We start from the raw sequence: 15,835 nt of genomic DNA, 5'->3' as shown, positions 1-15,835 counted from the left end.
ACAACTAAAAGACCAGAAGAAAAAGACAGAAAAGGGAAATAGACGTTTTCTAAATGAGGCCTGGATCACAAACTTGACTTCAAAAACCATTCACTCATTTGATAAGAAGATACTGATACCTCCAAGTCACAGAGAAAGCTCTGAGCACCAAGCGTGCTCTTCTTTTCTTTCCATGATAGACAGCCGCTGCATTCACCTCTGCAGCTCTCATCCCAAACACTGCCAGTGTTTGTTACCAACGGCTTAGTTACAGTCATTCTGCCAAGGCAACACAATAAAAGACCCACACCCGCCACCTCTACACTGAAACCTGTGTTCCATTTGCTTCATACACTTGCAGGTTAGCACAGATGGAAAGTGACCACAGAGACTAGAGAAACCTAGTAAGCAGCAGCAAGTAACCGAGCTTCTGGAAAATTCTTGCAGCCAGTATATTCACAGCGGATCTCAAGCACTGGGACCCTGGTACACCTAGTTATCTGTGAATCCACCTGACATCTATTGTAAAAGATCTTGCTGTTCACAATTCTTTATCTAATTGTCACATTAACAGTGACTTAGACTTTGTAAATACTTCCAGGAATGCTATCAAATCATTCTTTATTCATTTATAAGATATACTAATTTCCTCTCATAAACTTATACCAGGCTTTTATAATCTGCATGCAACTTTGCAGAAAACCATATCAACGGAGAAAGAGTAGTTCAAAGCAGGCGGTGGTGATTATTCTCAAAAATAATGGCTCAAACAACACTCTTCCAATCTCAATGCTCCTAAGTTAGTGAAACCTTCATGGATATAGAAATATTAATAACTTTCATTAACTGATCTGCTGCACATACCTAAGTGCAGATGACAAAAACAGGAAGAGGAACTTAACCCTCCAAAGCGTAATCTGAACACATGGACATGAGCACAGCATCGTGTGAGCAGTTCTCTCTCTTTTACTCTTCCAACTCTAATTTATTTACTCTGGCATGACTCAAAACATCAGAGTTCCATAAAAACACTCTCAACTAACCGGAAATGAATTCTTTCTTACCAGGTGCCACGACGCGGAAGGCACTGTGGCGGAACGGAAACGAGGACAGCGCGGTTCCCATCCAACCAGAGCTCACAGTCGGGCAGTGTTCAGGCTCATATGAAAAAAACAATCACACAAGACAAAATAACATGAAATTCAAATAAATAAAATAGCAGCTGCAGCGAAACACCAACAGTGTGCAGGGGCAGGAGTTCCCACAGCTGTGGGGTGGACGGGGCTCAAAAAACGTGGTACCCCGAAGTGAAGGCCCCAGAAGCAAAGTTTCCCTCTGACCTCATCTCACCCTCCTGTCTCTGGCCCCCAATCTCGCCCGAGGCTAGCCACAGAAACCACAACCCCTCTTCCCCAAGGCGGATCTTAGAAGCCGGACCTCTTCCAAAGCCAGCCATGAAATCTAAAAATATGACTCAGATCTTCCTCCTGCCATTCTGTGTAACAGGTGGCCATAAAGATATTATGGAATGAGACCCTGATTCCAGAGGGGTCCTGCCCCATGCCTGGAAGGAGGAAATGCTACAACAGAGAGGCCAAGAAGAATCCAAACAGACAGGCCTGGCTGGGTTTCCCCACTCGGTCTATTTGCATGAGCTCATACCCTTTTTGTCTATCACATTTTTCACATGGCTGTTCCGCTTCACCAAACTTCAGCATAAATGTGGACAGTCCGCCCCGTGTCTTTGAGTCTTCATTCTGAAAGCTCCCATGCCATGTAAAACTATGATTAAATAAACGTATGTGTTATGCTTTTCTATTGTTAACCTGACTTTGTCATAGGGTATCGGCCATGACCCTTACGATGAGGAGAAGGAGTTGAAGGCAGCTTCTGACCATAATTAAGCTCTGAAGAAAGGATTTCAGGTGTGGAACCAAAGTCTCCTTTCATCCAAAAGCCCCTCCTTTCAATGCTGAGGAAGGAGGGACCTGAAGGGTAAGAACAGGACAGGTGTGGAAGAGTAGCCTGAACACACCTGGAGGATTATTAGCACCTGGTCTTAGAGTACCTGCCACAAAATGCCTGGAGAGCTGCTCAGATCCTGTGGTGACTATTGTATTACAAAGTGAGGTAGACTGAATAAAGGCCCCCCCCCAAAGTTGTCCATGTCCTAATCCCCAGAACCTCTGAATATGTTACCTAACATGGCAAAGGGACTTTGCAGGTGTGATTAAGTTAGAGATCATCCTGGGTAAACCAGGTGGGCCCTAAATCCAATGGTAAATGTCCTTAGGAGAGACAGAAGAGAAGACAGACACAGAGGAGGGGGCCAAGTGAAGATGGAGGCAGAGACTGGAGTTACGCAGCCACTAGCCAAGGCAGGCCTGGAGCCACCAGAAGCCGGAAAAGATAAGGAAGGGTTTTCCATAGAGCCTTTGGAGGGAGTGTGGTCCTGCCAACACCTTGATTTCTGATTTTGGATTTCTGTGAACTGTGAGAGAATAAATTTCTGTTGTTTTAAGCCTCCGTGTTTGTGATACTTTGCTATGGGAGCCCTAGAAAACTAATACAGTTACTAAGTACTCTTCCCTCTGTCAAGTCAGAGTAGCAAAGGCTGACCTGGCTTCATGTGCTCAGTGTCCTACAACACCCAGGGTGCCTAAGTGACAGAAGAACTGCTGTGGGAAGCCACGGAATCTCCATGCTATAGATCTGACAGCTAAGATGTCCTCAAGGTAGTAGGGTCTCATTTCAATCAGCCCAAAGAAAGTATCTGGCCTAGTCAACAGTTTCAGGACTAAAGGTAAAAGGAACTGTCCATAAAAACTGGACTATAGTTGATTAAGCTGGTTCCCACAGGGTTACGAGTTAGCAGTTCTGATATTGCTGTACATGGACACAAGCTCTGACCAAGTAAGGAAGGGATGGCCGATGGAGAGAGCCAGATTCCCACTGCCGGAGCAGGAGGTCACAGACAGGCCTGTGGTCCATGTGGGAAAGGAGGACAGCTGGATACACCTGTGTGAACTCAAGTCTAGCTTACTACAGACACAGACGGCGACACACAGAAGTATTTATAGATACGTGCATATACACAGGTTAGTATACGTATACGGTTCTTTGTTCCATCAGCTGAGGGGACCCAAAAGTGATGTCACTGCAGCAGAAATGAGCGGATCCAGCATCCAGCTCTTGGTTTCTAATACCATTTTCAATAGGCGAAACTGAGGATCCTTGGAGAAATGGCCAATTCTAAGACTGGTGCAGGGAATATATAGATGAATCTGGAGCATCTAGTAGGGCCAGAAAGCAAGGAAGTGCTCAAAAATACATAAATAACCAACCAACGCACGATGATGGGAATGTGTCAGAGGGACACAGATGCCAAATGAGAGAGCTCCCAGTGGGCAAGGCAGGAACAATTTGGGGAAGAAAATAAGCAGTACTGGATTATAACCTAAAGTATAAAATATCCATAAGTCCATAATGATATAAATGACTGAATAAATAAATGTGAGAAAATAGAGAAATCTCCTGTTTGTGCAGAAAAAAATTCCAAATAATTTATGTAGATACTTCACCCTCAAGGAAGTGAAGCCTAACTCCTCGCTCCCTAAGTGCACGGTGCTCACAGTGACTTTCCTTCAAAGGGTACAGTATGAAAAGAAGGGAAAAGTGTAACTTTATAGCAGATAAACCCTAAACACTACTTCAGCCAGGTCATCAAGGTCAACAGCAAAAGGGATAAGTCACATTGACAGTATGCAGCCTTGATTGGATGTGATGAAATGGCACTTTACCTCTTGGTCTTCCTTGCCAAAACCCACACCCCCTAGTAGCAGCGATTCTTTGTGTGGTGAAGGATAAAGCAAATGGCTAATTATGCTACTGTTGTTGGGAACTGAGATTTTTAGAGTGGAAGAAAGAGGTATGGATAGAAGATCTACGATGTTAAGCAAAAAAAACCCTGCAGTCTAGAAACAGACTAGGAAGTTATCAGAATGAACTCATGAAATATTTTATCTCAAACAACGTTTTCCTCTATCTCTGTACATGGAAATGGCTTAAAAACAACTGCCAACCCAATAGCAATTAGCACCCTATGGTCCAGATTATGGTTTCTAAATATCATTGTTCAATTTAAAACAGCTAACCAGGGTGCCTTGGAGAAATGGCTGATTCCAGGTTTGGGGCAGTAAATCTGACCATGCCTTCCTCTTGCTGTTGAGATAAACTTCAAAACTTAATATGACCCATAGGACCCCCTTGCTCCCTTTTCCACCCCATCTTTTTCCTGCCAATGCTTCAGCCACACTCACCTCCTTTCATCTCTTCAAATCTGTGATTGGCAGAATAATAGCCCTCTCCTCCCTCCCCAAAGATGTTCACATCATAATCTCTGGAACCTGTGAATATATCATCTTATATGGCAAAGGGACTTTACAGATGTGGTTAAAGTTAAGGATCTTGAGATGCAGAAATTAATCTGGATTATCCAAGTGGACCCAACCTAATCACATCCATTCTTAAAAGTGGAAAACTCCTCCTGGCCCAGATCTGAGAAAGAGAGATGTGATGATGAAAGCAGGGTCAGAGAGGGGCAACACTGTTGGCTTTGAAGATGGAGGGAAGGACCAGTAAACCAAGAAGTGTGGGCAGCCTCTAAAAGCTGGGAAAGGAAAGAAAACAGATTCCCCCTAGAGCCTCCAGAAGGCTATTATCCTCATTTTTTAAATCAAAAAGTTCAAAACTTCCCAGGTGGTCAGTGGCAGTACCAGGATTAGAAGCCAGGCAGGCAGACACAGGAGTTGGTGCCCTTAACCATAACAGTAACATATGTCTCCCATGTAAGAAACATAAGTTCTAAGAAATTGTGCATGTATTAACACAATACTCCCAGTGTTCAGAATTGCTTACTAAATAGCTGCTGAATATAAACAAATGGGACGAAGATGCATTTTTCCCACTACTGTTTTTTTTTAAAGAAAACATTTTACTATGAAAAGTCAATTATATACAAAACTAGGGGTAATGATATAATAATCCCTTATATACCCATCTCCCGACTTTGTCATTTATCCACACAGGACCAATCTTAATGCCCACATTTAATTAGTTTGGTATTATATTATCTGGTGGAAACATTCCCCCTTCAATAGCATTCTTTTTCAGAATCACAGGTTCCTAGCACTCAGTACATGTTCATTTATCTGTGTTAACATGGATTTTAAATATAAATCTTAAAATGGGCAAGTCTTTCTAAGCAAAACACAAAACAAACTGAAAAGGGGAGGCTGACACTTTTCACTACATAAAATTAAAATTTTCTGCAGAGCATACATATTGCACACAAAGTATAAAAAGTTAGGGGGAGGGAAATATTAATAGTTGTAATATATTTGACCAAAAATTAGTATTCTCAATATATAATTCTAATAAGACCACAACCCAATAGAAAAATGGATAAACAAATGAACATATGATTTTGCCCTATTATTCTTTTTTTTTTTTTTTTTTATGAGACAGAGTCTCACTTTTTGTTGCCCTGGCTAGAGTGAGTGCCGTGGCGTCAGCCTAGCTCACAGCAACCTCAAACTCCTGGGCTCAAGCGATCCTCCTGCCTCAGCCTCCCAAGTAGCTGGGACTACAGGCATGCACCACCATGCCCGGCTAATTTTTTGTATATATATTTTTAGTTGGTCAATTAATTTCTTTCTATTTTTAGTAGAGACGGGGTCTCGCTCAGGATGGTTTCGAACTCCCAACCTCGAGCAATCCGCCCGCCTCGGCCTCCCAGAGTGCTAGGATGCCCTATTATTCTTAAATGACAAAAAGACGAGCTTCCAGCTGGCACTATTTGTCAGCATACTTCCTCAGGTGCTGTAGAATTTAGGAACAATGAACATTCTAGAATAGAGGATAACAGTTCTCACCTGTAAGCTTGTTTTTTCAGAAATGTATTGCCTTGGAATCCAGCACCACAGTGAGTCTTAGAAGCTTCAAAATCTTTCCATAGGACACAGGGAAAAGTGTGCCAACTCACACAGAGACCAGAAAGTCTACGTGGCCCAAATATCCAGTTCTTAGACCTGCTGGGAGGTGAGATAAGAGGAAGTCAACAGAAAAAAATTGAGTGTTTAAGAGATAAGGGGCTTAAAAACAAAAACAAATGAGCCAATCTCCATTGGAAGACAATCTCAGACACAAGGAAGGAAAGTATTTCCATTCAGTGGAAAAACATGGCTTACACATTCAAGGGGCCAAGGAATGCCTTGAATAAAGTTTCCAATGACCTAGACGAGGGGTTCAATGTTCTCGACCTCCTTCAAAAATAACAGCTATATCCTCTCCTACAAGTAAGGAAAGTAAGAAGAGAAAGAAAAAGTGTATTCTCAGCCATCAGGCAAAGCCTATTTTAGTAATGTTGAGCTTCCTTGATGAGGGTTTCCAAGTCTCTTAAAGTCTGATAAATTTAGATTTAAAAGAATTCAAACCACTTCTGAAGTAGACTTGCCAAAAATGGTGAACATGAACCTAATTAAGCCTTCAGATCTAACTTCCAATTTACAGGAAATAGAGGGGACAGAGAAGCAAAACCATACTACCCAAAAAGCAGCCAAATAAATCCTGTATGTACATCATGCTATAGGCAATCAACCAAGTGACATCAATAAATCATTGGCATTAAAGAACCCCACTGTGACTGCTCTAGACCAGGGTCAGCAAATTATGATCTGTGGATAAATACAGCCTTCAAGTGGATTTTAAAACAAAAACTTTTGAAAATTAAATATTATTGGAAGACAGCCATGCTCATTCATTTCCATATAACCTATTGCTACTTTTGCAAGACAATGGCAGAGCTGAGCAGTTATGACAGAGACCACAGTGGCCTGGAAAGCCTAAAAGAGCTGGTATCTGGCCCTTCCCAGAAAAAAATGTGCCAAACCCTTGCCCTAGATTGAAAGAGCCTGCAGATATCCAACAAAATACCATGTGTGGTTCTTGATTTGGATTTGGATTCACACAAACCAACAGTAAAGATAAGTGTGTTTTGGAAGCACTCAGGAAAATCTGATCATGGACTGGGTTTTTAGAAAACTCAGAGAATTATTGTCAATTTCATTAGGCAGTGATAATGGTATTATGGTTATATCAGAAATGCCCTTTCTTTGGAGGTACACACTGAACTATTTAGGGGTGAAATGTTATGTTGCCTGGAATGAACTGCTTTAAACCTCGACCACAACCAAAAAAAAAAAAAAAGATAAAGCAGAGATGGTCAAACAAGAATTGTAAAATCTATTTGACAGATATTAGGAAATTCATTATACTATTTCCCTGTGCTTTTATGTTTGCTTAAAATTTTCCAAATAAAAAGGGGGAAAAAATCAGATAACCTTGATCAAAAAGTAGAGTTTATCACCAGAGAGCCTTTCTTTCCAGGCACCCCTCTGGCTGCACCCCTCCCCACACAGACTCCAGCCTCAGCACACCAGCTGTTCGCTTTACTCTGAACACAGTTTCATTTTAAGCTTTTTACCTTTGCTCATGGTGTCTGCCACTAGGAACCCCACTTTCCACTCCTCTGCTTATAAGAATTCACTCTCTGCTTAAAGTCTGTTCCAAACCAGGCCTTTCCCACGGCCTTTGGTGTGTAATCACCTCTGGGTTCCCAGGGCACACTGCCTCTGGCTTCACTCTTCTTAGCGTTTTAGCTGTTTACCACGTCTATTATCTCACAATGCCATACAAACCCAAGACTTCCAACAGCCGGATCTTTTCTGTAAATCCATTGGAGGGGGTATCATAACACATAACCAGGAGCGATCTTGGCCTATACAGCTCAGAGGTCCAGGGCAGGTCCTCACAGTCTAAACAAGGCTATCCTGCCCTGGGCGGTTTTGCTGACAACAGAGATATTCAACTGAATAACAAATTCCTGTTCGATAAGATGCTGAGCTGTCATATGTAACTGAGGCTCTCTTAGTAAAATCCCTACTATTTAAGGTTTGCCCAGATGAAGAATGTTCTAGAGAGGACTGCTAAGATCACTTGATTTTGTCCTTATTGTCACCTTTCCTTGATCCCAGTCCCTCTTCAAACACTGCTGCACTACACCTCCACGCCAGCCTGCGGGATCTCCTGACCCCCAGTAAAGGCCCTGGCTGGCAGTGGGTACAAAGCCTTCCGATGACTCCACTTTAAGAGCAGACATGAATGGAGCTTTCAAGAGATCTCACTACATTAAATAAAGAGTAAAATGGACAATTTAACAAGTTAAATATACAGGTTTCTATCACACTTCTATTCTACTTATTGCTACCCACTATCCAAGCTCACCAGGAATAACCACCCTCTCCAGGACTAGTATTAATAGTTATGGCCCTGGTTAGTAAGGTCAACTAGTCTATTCTACCAATTAGAAATTAAATTAACTTTGCAAACTTGGCTTTAAAAATACATACAAATGCTCTCTGCTATGGTAGAGTGGTCTGCTTATTCAGGAAAACTGGGTTTCTGAGAATAGTTTCAGGAAAGCAAGGTTTTGAGGGAAAATGAGGGCAAACTGCATTTCCCTAACTCCCTATTAGCATTTCCATAAATTGAATGGGGCCAAGGAAAATCTTCCTTTACAGGTAAATGTATATAAGGATGTTGTGTGTGCGTGCAAGACCTACACTTTGTATATGTCAATCCAACTGATCTGGAGATATCCTTTAGTTTTTAATTAATGATTTTTCCGTGGGACACTAAGCAAAACGAATAACCTATTTTTTAAAAAAGGCTCCACATCTAGTGTATTTTTTTATCACTTCAATACTAATCACCTAAGCTTGGTGTCAAGAAGCTGTGCTCAAAAAACACCTATGTTGGATTTCAGGTGAGACTGTGGCTACCCGCGGCCAACAGAGTAAAGCAGCAATGATAACCATACTTAGTAGTCAAGGCAGTAAGAGAAAGTTCCCCAAAGAATTCAGGTGTTTCGCTAATGACTCCAAAGAAACCTAAGATCATAAATTCGCAAATGTCATTAGTTTCTATATATTTTTTTTCCTGCAGCTTCTGGTCTCCTCACAGACAGGTGTCTCTAAAACGAAAAACAGAATTTCCGAAAAGTGTTAGCCTCATTCAGCTCAAAGGTCCCTTAACAGACGCCTTCTGAATAATCATCACTTTTCCTTCACTAGGAACGAGCAGCGTGTAGGCTTGCATCCAGTTCCTAGTTTTTCCTGCCCTTCACCCAACGTGGCAATCGCGTCCCCCTGCCCCCGCGTGGAGCAACTGGGCCGACGCGAGCCGGGCCGCAGGCCGCGCCCCAGGCCTCACTCCCCGCCGCGCCCGCGGGGACGCCGGGAGCAGCGGCTCCGCCCAGACGCCGCGCGGGGAACGACGCCCCGCGGTGCCCCGGACGCCGCGCGGCAGGCGGGGCCGCCCTGTCCCCCGGTCCCCGCCCGCGCTCAGCGCCTCACCTGCCGCCCTGCGGGGACCGCCTGGCACAGCGACGGGCCGCGGAGCGGAAGTGCAGGGCGGGGCGGGCGCGCGGCACCCAGGCCGCCCCGGGCGGCGCCCCCTGCAGGCAGGACGCGGGGCTCGGCCGCTCGGCCGTCCCCTCCCAGCCCCGCGCGGGGCCCACGGGGACGCCCCGTCGCAGACAGCGCTGCCAACTCCACACACCTGGGGACGCCCCCCACCGGTCACGCACACCCTAACACACCTGGGCTCTCGGCTCAGCCGTGAGTCCATGTTGGACCCTGACTCACCTGGGCCACCCCGCATCAAACACACAGACTCACAAACGACTCCATAAACCTGGGGACACACCACATCAGATAGATGCACCTGGGCATGCATCCTGTAGGACAGATACACGCCTCACCAAGGGCTCACACCTGAGCATGCACACTCGGCACCGGGGTACCACACCGGGCACAGATAATTAACCACACAGTCATACTGCCCGCTTATTAACCAGTTCTCTTCTGAACAGAACTGTGGTCGTAGGAAACAATGGAAGGAATGACTTATCACCTGGCCTCTGGCCCCAGGACTAATTTGAGTCCCCAAAATGAAAAGGAGTGAGAACCAAAAGCTGAAGGGGAATTTTTCTCTAGAAAAGTTGTTCATTTTGGGTGTACACAATGCCACTTGTGGGCCCAGGTGACAGGGATGTAGGGGAGTTCCCTCACAGAAACAAAAAGTCACAAAGTGCCTCAGGTAATGGATTGGTTGGTCTAGGCAAGTGCAGGGCTACTCAGGTTAGGGTTGGTCGGGATTACCCAGGATGCCTTGGCAAGCCAACTGCTCAGGTGGTTTTAGGAAATGGGTTGACGTGCCAAGTCAGTTTGGTGCTGCTGAGTCATTTGTGCAAAGGGTTCAGTTCACCCTGTGCGAGAATGCCTGAGAAAAATCTTTGGGAAGTTTTTCTGCTTACTCTGGTCGGTTTGCTTTGCCTTTTTCAATCTCCCACATCTTCCAGTCTAGAGCCACACGGCCAGCAAACTGCTAAGCACATGGCTCAGCAAACATTTCCTTTACCAACTCCATGGATTTGACAAATTGCCTTTAATCCTAATTATTTGGCCATCTCTTGAAATTATACTAATAGTTATAATGTGAATTAAACCACAGAAAGGAGAGGCTATATAAAGATATTGAAGTCCAACTGAACAACACTATAAAATCTGCTGAAATATTCTAGAAAGTATTAAAAAGTCATCTTTGGCCCTCAATAGCCTATAGCCTATATCCACCCCACCACCTGGTTTTGTACGACCCTTGAACTAAGAATGAGTTTTACATTTCTAAATGCTTGGGGAAAAATCAAAAGAAAAATAATAGTTTTGGCAATTCAAAGTGTCTGTAAATAAAGTTTTACTGGAACCCAGCCATGCTCCCTTGTTTACATATGTCCATGACTGCTTTTTCGGGACAGTGGCAGAATTGAGTAGCGGCCACTGAGACCGTATGGCCTGCAAAGACGAGAATATTTACTAACTTCTCTTTTACAGTAAAACTTTGCCCACCCTTCAAACTTTGTCTCTTGTTCCAGCCTCTGCTTCAACACTGTGCTCTCCTTTCTGTCACAGTTGATGTACGTGACTCCACTGGACTGAGTTTCATGAGCCCAGGCCTAAATCCTCTGTGTGTATGTTTCAAGCATCTCCCACTATGGCACACAGAGTAGGTCTTCAGTTATTTAGTTGAGTTTACTTTTTTTTTTTTTTTGGAAATGGGATCCTGCTCTGTCACCCAGGCTGCGGTATAGAGGTGGGATAATAGCTCATTGCAGCCTCAAACTCTTGAACTCTAATAATCCTCCTACCTTAGCTGCCCTAGGAGCTGGGACTACAGGTGCAACCCACCAAGCCTGGCTCAAGTTTATTTTTTGGTCATTTCCCTATGTCAGTCAATATGAACTTAACGAAAAGACTTTGCAGTTTCAACGAAGGATCTACTAATTAGGCTAATTTAGAAAATCTGTCTGCAAAAAATAGAAACTAGCATATACATGTATTCTGCATATCATTGGATTCCTTACTTCCATTTCTAAATCTGGTTCTTAAATTTTTTTGTTTAATTTGAAAGCAGCAGGATTATCATTTCTTCATTCTCATTCTGCAAAGTTGTTTTAGTTGGTACAACAGGTCTCACTGCTAAACAGTTTCCACAGCAAAGAAGTTAAGGATTGGAGAAAAGCAACCTCATGATGCTATGTTCACTCACATTAAATTCTTCCTTTTTTTTTTTTTTGAGACAGAGTCTCACTCGGTTACCCAGGCTTCATTGCAGTGGCATCAGCCTAGCTCACAGCAACCTCAAACTCCTGGGCTCAAGAGATCCTCCTGCCTCAGCCCTCCAAGTAGCTGAGACTACAGGTGTGCACCACCATGCCTGGATAATTTTTTGTTCCTATTTTTAGTTGGCCAGCTAATTTTTTGTATTTTTAGTAGAGATGGGATCTCACTCTTGGTCAGGCTGATCTCGAACTCCTGCCCTCAAGCCATCCTCCCACCTAGGCCTCCCAGAATGCTAGGATTACAGGCACCAGTGACCACGCTTAACCACTCACATTAAATTCAATCCTGGTATTTCTGGAATTAATATTTTAAAGATGATGTGGGTTGCTGTCAGGTTTCTTTGAATAAGGCATTGACCTTTTCTCCACAAAAGATAAGCAGTATCTTTTCTAAATGGTATATGCAATTAAGATTTTCTAAGCAATTTTCTAAGCAATTGCAGTTGTGATGGTTTATGCTATTCTTTTCTGTCTTCTGTAATTTCCAGAATAATAAGCAAAGACTCGAAGCACTCTACGAGATTATTTCATTAGTTCTGGTGAGTAAATCCGTAATCATGAATAGGAGGATAATGGGTTGAATTCTCAGAAGTAACTAGACCAGCCAAATATGCCATACACTATGATTGAAGCTAATTGCATTGCAAAGAGCCATAGCCAAGCCACAACCTATCTCTAACCTGTCACATTGCTGCCATTGTTCAAGAAAGTGGAATCAAGTTATTGAACCCCACTATCTAAACACTAACTTTTTAGAGGGAATAATGCCAACCTGGTATTGTAATGTAGAAATTACAAAATGAACTGTAGCTTGACTCCCTTGGGTGGTCAGTAGGGAATGAACACATGCTGAGTGCTTCCTGGGCCAGGCACAGTAGGGCTGTTCTCTTTCCTCCATTGAACAAAACCAGATATTATCATTCCCATTCTACATGTCAAATGGCTCTCCAAGAAGCAAAGTAACTCACTCAAAGGCACACTGCTAATCAACAAGATTGCAAAGACTCAAACTCACACCCAGCTGAGCTGAAAACACTCTTTCACATGAGGGCTAAATAAGCTGAATATTGTACCACCAAATGTGGATTATCAGGACTAATCATTTCTTTTATATTTGAACCTCTTTGTTAAAAGTACTAGTTCTAATAAATAATCCTATATATGTTGTTCTCTCAACAAGGAGTGTTCATATACATGATCAGTTTGATCCTTGCTCATGCATTGTGTAGTAAAAGCCAGGGAGAATTTCTTCTACGTTTACAGATGAGGTTATGCAGTTAGACGACTTGACCAAGGTTTTTCAATTGGCAAGTGACCTGTCTTAGCCCAATCAAAGAACACTAGGAACAAAACCATAGCTGGACAAAGTCAGATTTATTGGTTCCTTGCACAGAGGGGAGACTCAGACCCGAGGAACCCTGGGATGCCTAAGCAAACAAACATGAAGTTTGGAGATTTGGGAGAGGAGTTGAGTTTAGGTGAACTTTAAAAGAAACAGTGTTTTGACAGAGTTAAGGCAAACAGGGCTGGCACAAAGGATCAATATCAGGTCTGGACTGCGGAGTAGGCCCAGGGTCCTTCATCCTTGGAGATTACAGAGTTAGGATAGGTGCAGACAGTGCATCCAGAAACCCCTTCAGTGGAGCTCAGCACCTGGTTTGGAAATGGAGGCTGCCTGTTGGTTTCAAAGCATCTTGGATCTACCAGGCAAGCATGGGATGTTTCATTCTTACTGATGGTTTCAAATAGCTGCTTTTCTGATAGTCAATGATTTTTCAGAAGGAGGCTTGTCTTGGTGAGTAAGAAAGTAGCAATCACCCAAAGAAGGGGGTTATTTGACCTGGGATAACATCATCCTGTCTTTGGAAGACATGTTTCCTGCTCACTTGGCAGCTGTCATTATCAGTGCTAGCTCAGCCTGAGGTATGGCAGGGGCAGAATTTTACTTTTTCAGTTGTTACCTTCTCGGGCCATCTCAGGACTAGAAACCTTCAAAAAATATTTTATTTCCACAAGGGTGTTAGAATCTCAAACATTCTTACATTTCACAACAGATTTTTATGAGGATTTATCTAAGCATGCAAAACAGCTCACTTTTATAATTTCTTTTTCTTACAGTGGACATCTCCACAAGATTTCATTTTTTCTTGAACCTAGAGGTCATGTTTGAAGGCTGCTGGTTTAGTCCAACCTTCTCATTTCATAGAGGAGAAATTAACCAAAGCAAGAACCACCACCATTATTTTTACTAGAAGCAACTGAGATGTGGAGTAATTTAGTGACTCCTTCCAGGGTATAGGTAACTAACCTCAAGGTTGGGATTGTTTGTACCTAATTGAATTGTTGGAGCTTAAAAAAAAAGACATGCAGTGAAAGTGACCCTAGGATGGATTTCCTATACCTTCCTCTGTGTTCTTTCCACCCATCTTCTTGTTTTATGAGGTCTGCAGTTTTCTAGGCCAGTGCTGTAAAAGCTATCATCTGTATACTTTATCAGAAAGTTCTAGAAATGAGCAGTTTTGTTATTCCTCAAGACAAATCTCAAGTCTAGCCATCAAAATTAATGCTACTGAAATTTAACTGCTGAGACAAAATTGTTTTAAAAAGATGGATAAAAGTATAATTTAGATCAAGAGGGAAAATATTTACTTAAACACTTATTACAAGTAGGAAGAAGAAAGCTTTATTGGTCCTTCAGAAATGCCACGTATTTAAAAATAAATGATTAGAAATGTAGGACACTCAAGGCAGGTTTGATAAACAATGTAACAGATTAAAAGCACTTCAATTAATCAGACTTAGAAAAAAGGGATCAAAATATAAATCTGGGATTGTTTCTGGGTCATTTAATTACAGGATAAAAATAGGAAAAGTGAGGGGTTCCCCCCTTCAATTATTTATCAAATATTTTTATATGCCGAGCACCAGCCCAGGGCTTTATATAACTTTTCTCGTTTAAACTTCTCAATAATTCTGTGAAAAGGGTAGCAGTATTCCCCACTTTATAGCTGAGATGCTGAAAGATTAAGTTACTTGTCCTATTGGTTTCCTAGGGCTGCCATAACAAGGTACCACAAACCGAGTGGCTTAAAACAACAGAAATGTGTTCTCCCACCGTTTTGGAGGCAGGAAGTCTGAAATCAAGGTGTCAGGAGGGCCACGCCCCTTGGAAAATTCTCAGGGAGAATCCTTCACTTATCTCTTTCAGCTTTTCGTGGCTCCTGGTGTTCCTTGGCTCGTAGCAGCATCACTCCAATCTCTGCCTCTGGTGACACCACCCCTAAATGTGGTAGGATGTGACTCAAGATGAACTCTGACTTTGAAAAGCTATATCATGTTTAAAAGACAGAGACCTCCGAGGAAGACACACTAATCAAAAAGAGAGACACCTGTGTGGAAACTTATGAGCCTAGAGGTGGAAGCTAACCCAAGGAGGATGAAAAGAGAAATGGCAATCTGTGGATTACTGCAGTAGCTCAGTCCTGTCTACTTGCTTGGGTGGGGGAAACAAACGATGTGTCTCAAAATATAAATCCCCAAATTGGCACCAATGCATCACAGAACGGAGGGATGCTCTGGGGATGTGAACACCTGCTGGATGTTGTATTTGGCAGAGCCTCTGTCTAGATTCTGACCTTGTCTTACTGACAATTTCAATTCCCAAAGACTAGTCTAGAAATAGAAGATAAACACTACTGCAGACCTAGCTGGGAAGTTATATTTCCAAGATGGCCATAACAAAATTTTCCATTCCACGTGCTCTTTTTACAATGTGATGTTGACATGCCTCCCAGAGAATGAACCCGTCACTATGGCAGGAGATACTTTGTGACTGCCAAAGCTAGGTCAGAAACGGTGATATACCTTCTGCTTGACCCTCTTGCAACCCAGCCGCCATGCTGTGAGGAAGCCTAAGCATCCACACAGAGAGGCCAGGTGTCATATTCCAGGTCTCAGTCCCTGATGAGGACATGGCCAATAGCCAGCATCAACTGCCACACGTGTTGAGCGAGCAAGACTTCAGAGGACCGCAGGCCCCAGCCTTTGTACCACCCT

General features: G+C 43.0%; 1 protein-coding gene across 8 annotated transcripts in view; it reads right to left on the bottom strand.

Annotated features, from left to right (window-relative positions):
* The window catches only part of GGACT (gamma-glutamylamine cyclotransferase), a 45,102-nt gene extending 35,544 nt beyond the window's left edge, over positions 1 to 9,558 (bottom strand). The window contains exons 1-4 of one of the 8 annotated variants that reach the window (XM_012751861.3): positions 9,453 to 9,498; positions 5,913 to 6,068; positions 1,642 to 1,761; positions 1,044 to 1,137 (exon numbers count right to left, since the gene is read on the bottom strand). In XM_012751861.3, coding sequence (XP_012607315.2) covers positions 1,044 to 1,104 — 61 coding nt within the window. In that variant the 5' untranslated portion in view covers positions 1,105 to 1,137; positions 1,642 to 1,761; positions 5,913 to 6,068; positions 9,453 to 9,498. Of the gene's footprint in view, positions 1 to 1,043; positions 1,144 to 1,641; positions 1,762 to 5,912; positions 6,072 to 7,522; positions 7,882 to 9,452 lie in introns of those variants that run through there. The other 7 variants (XM_012751860.3, XM_076009299.1, XM_012751867.3 and 4 more) reach the window with 7 other exon arrangements.
* Between the last annotated feature and the right edge of the window lie 6,277 nt (positions 9,559 to 15,835).

Source organism: Microcebus murinus, chromosome 13 (assembly GCF_040939455.1).
Source record: "Microcebus murinus isolate Inina chromosome 13, M.murinus_Inina_mat1.0, whole genome shotgun sequence".
NCBI lineage: Eukaryota > Metazoa > Chordata > Mammalia > Primates > Cheirogaleidae > Microcebus > Microcebus murinus.
The sequence above is the reverse complement of the archived record's forward strand: the minus strand, read 5'-3'. Positions and strand labels throughout refer to the sequence as shown.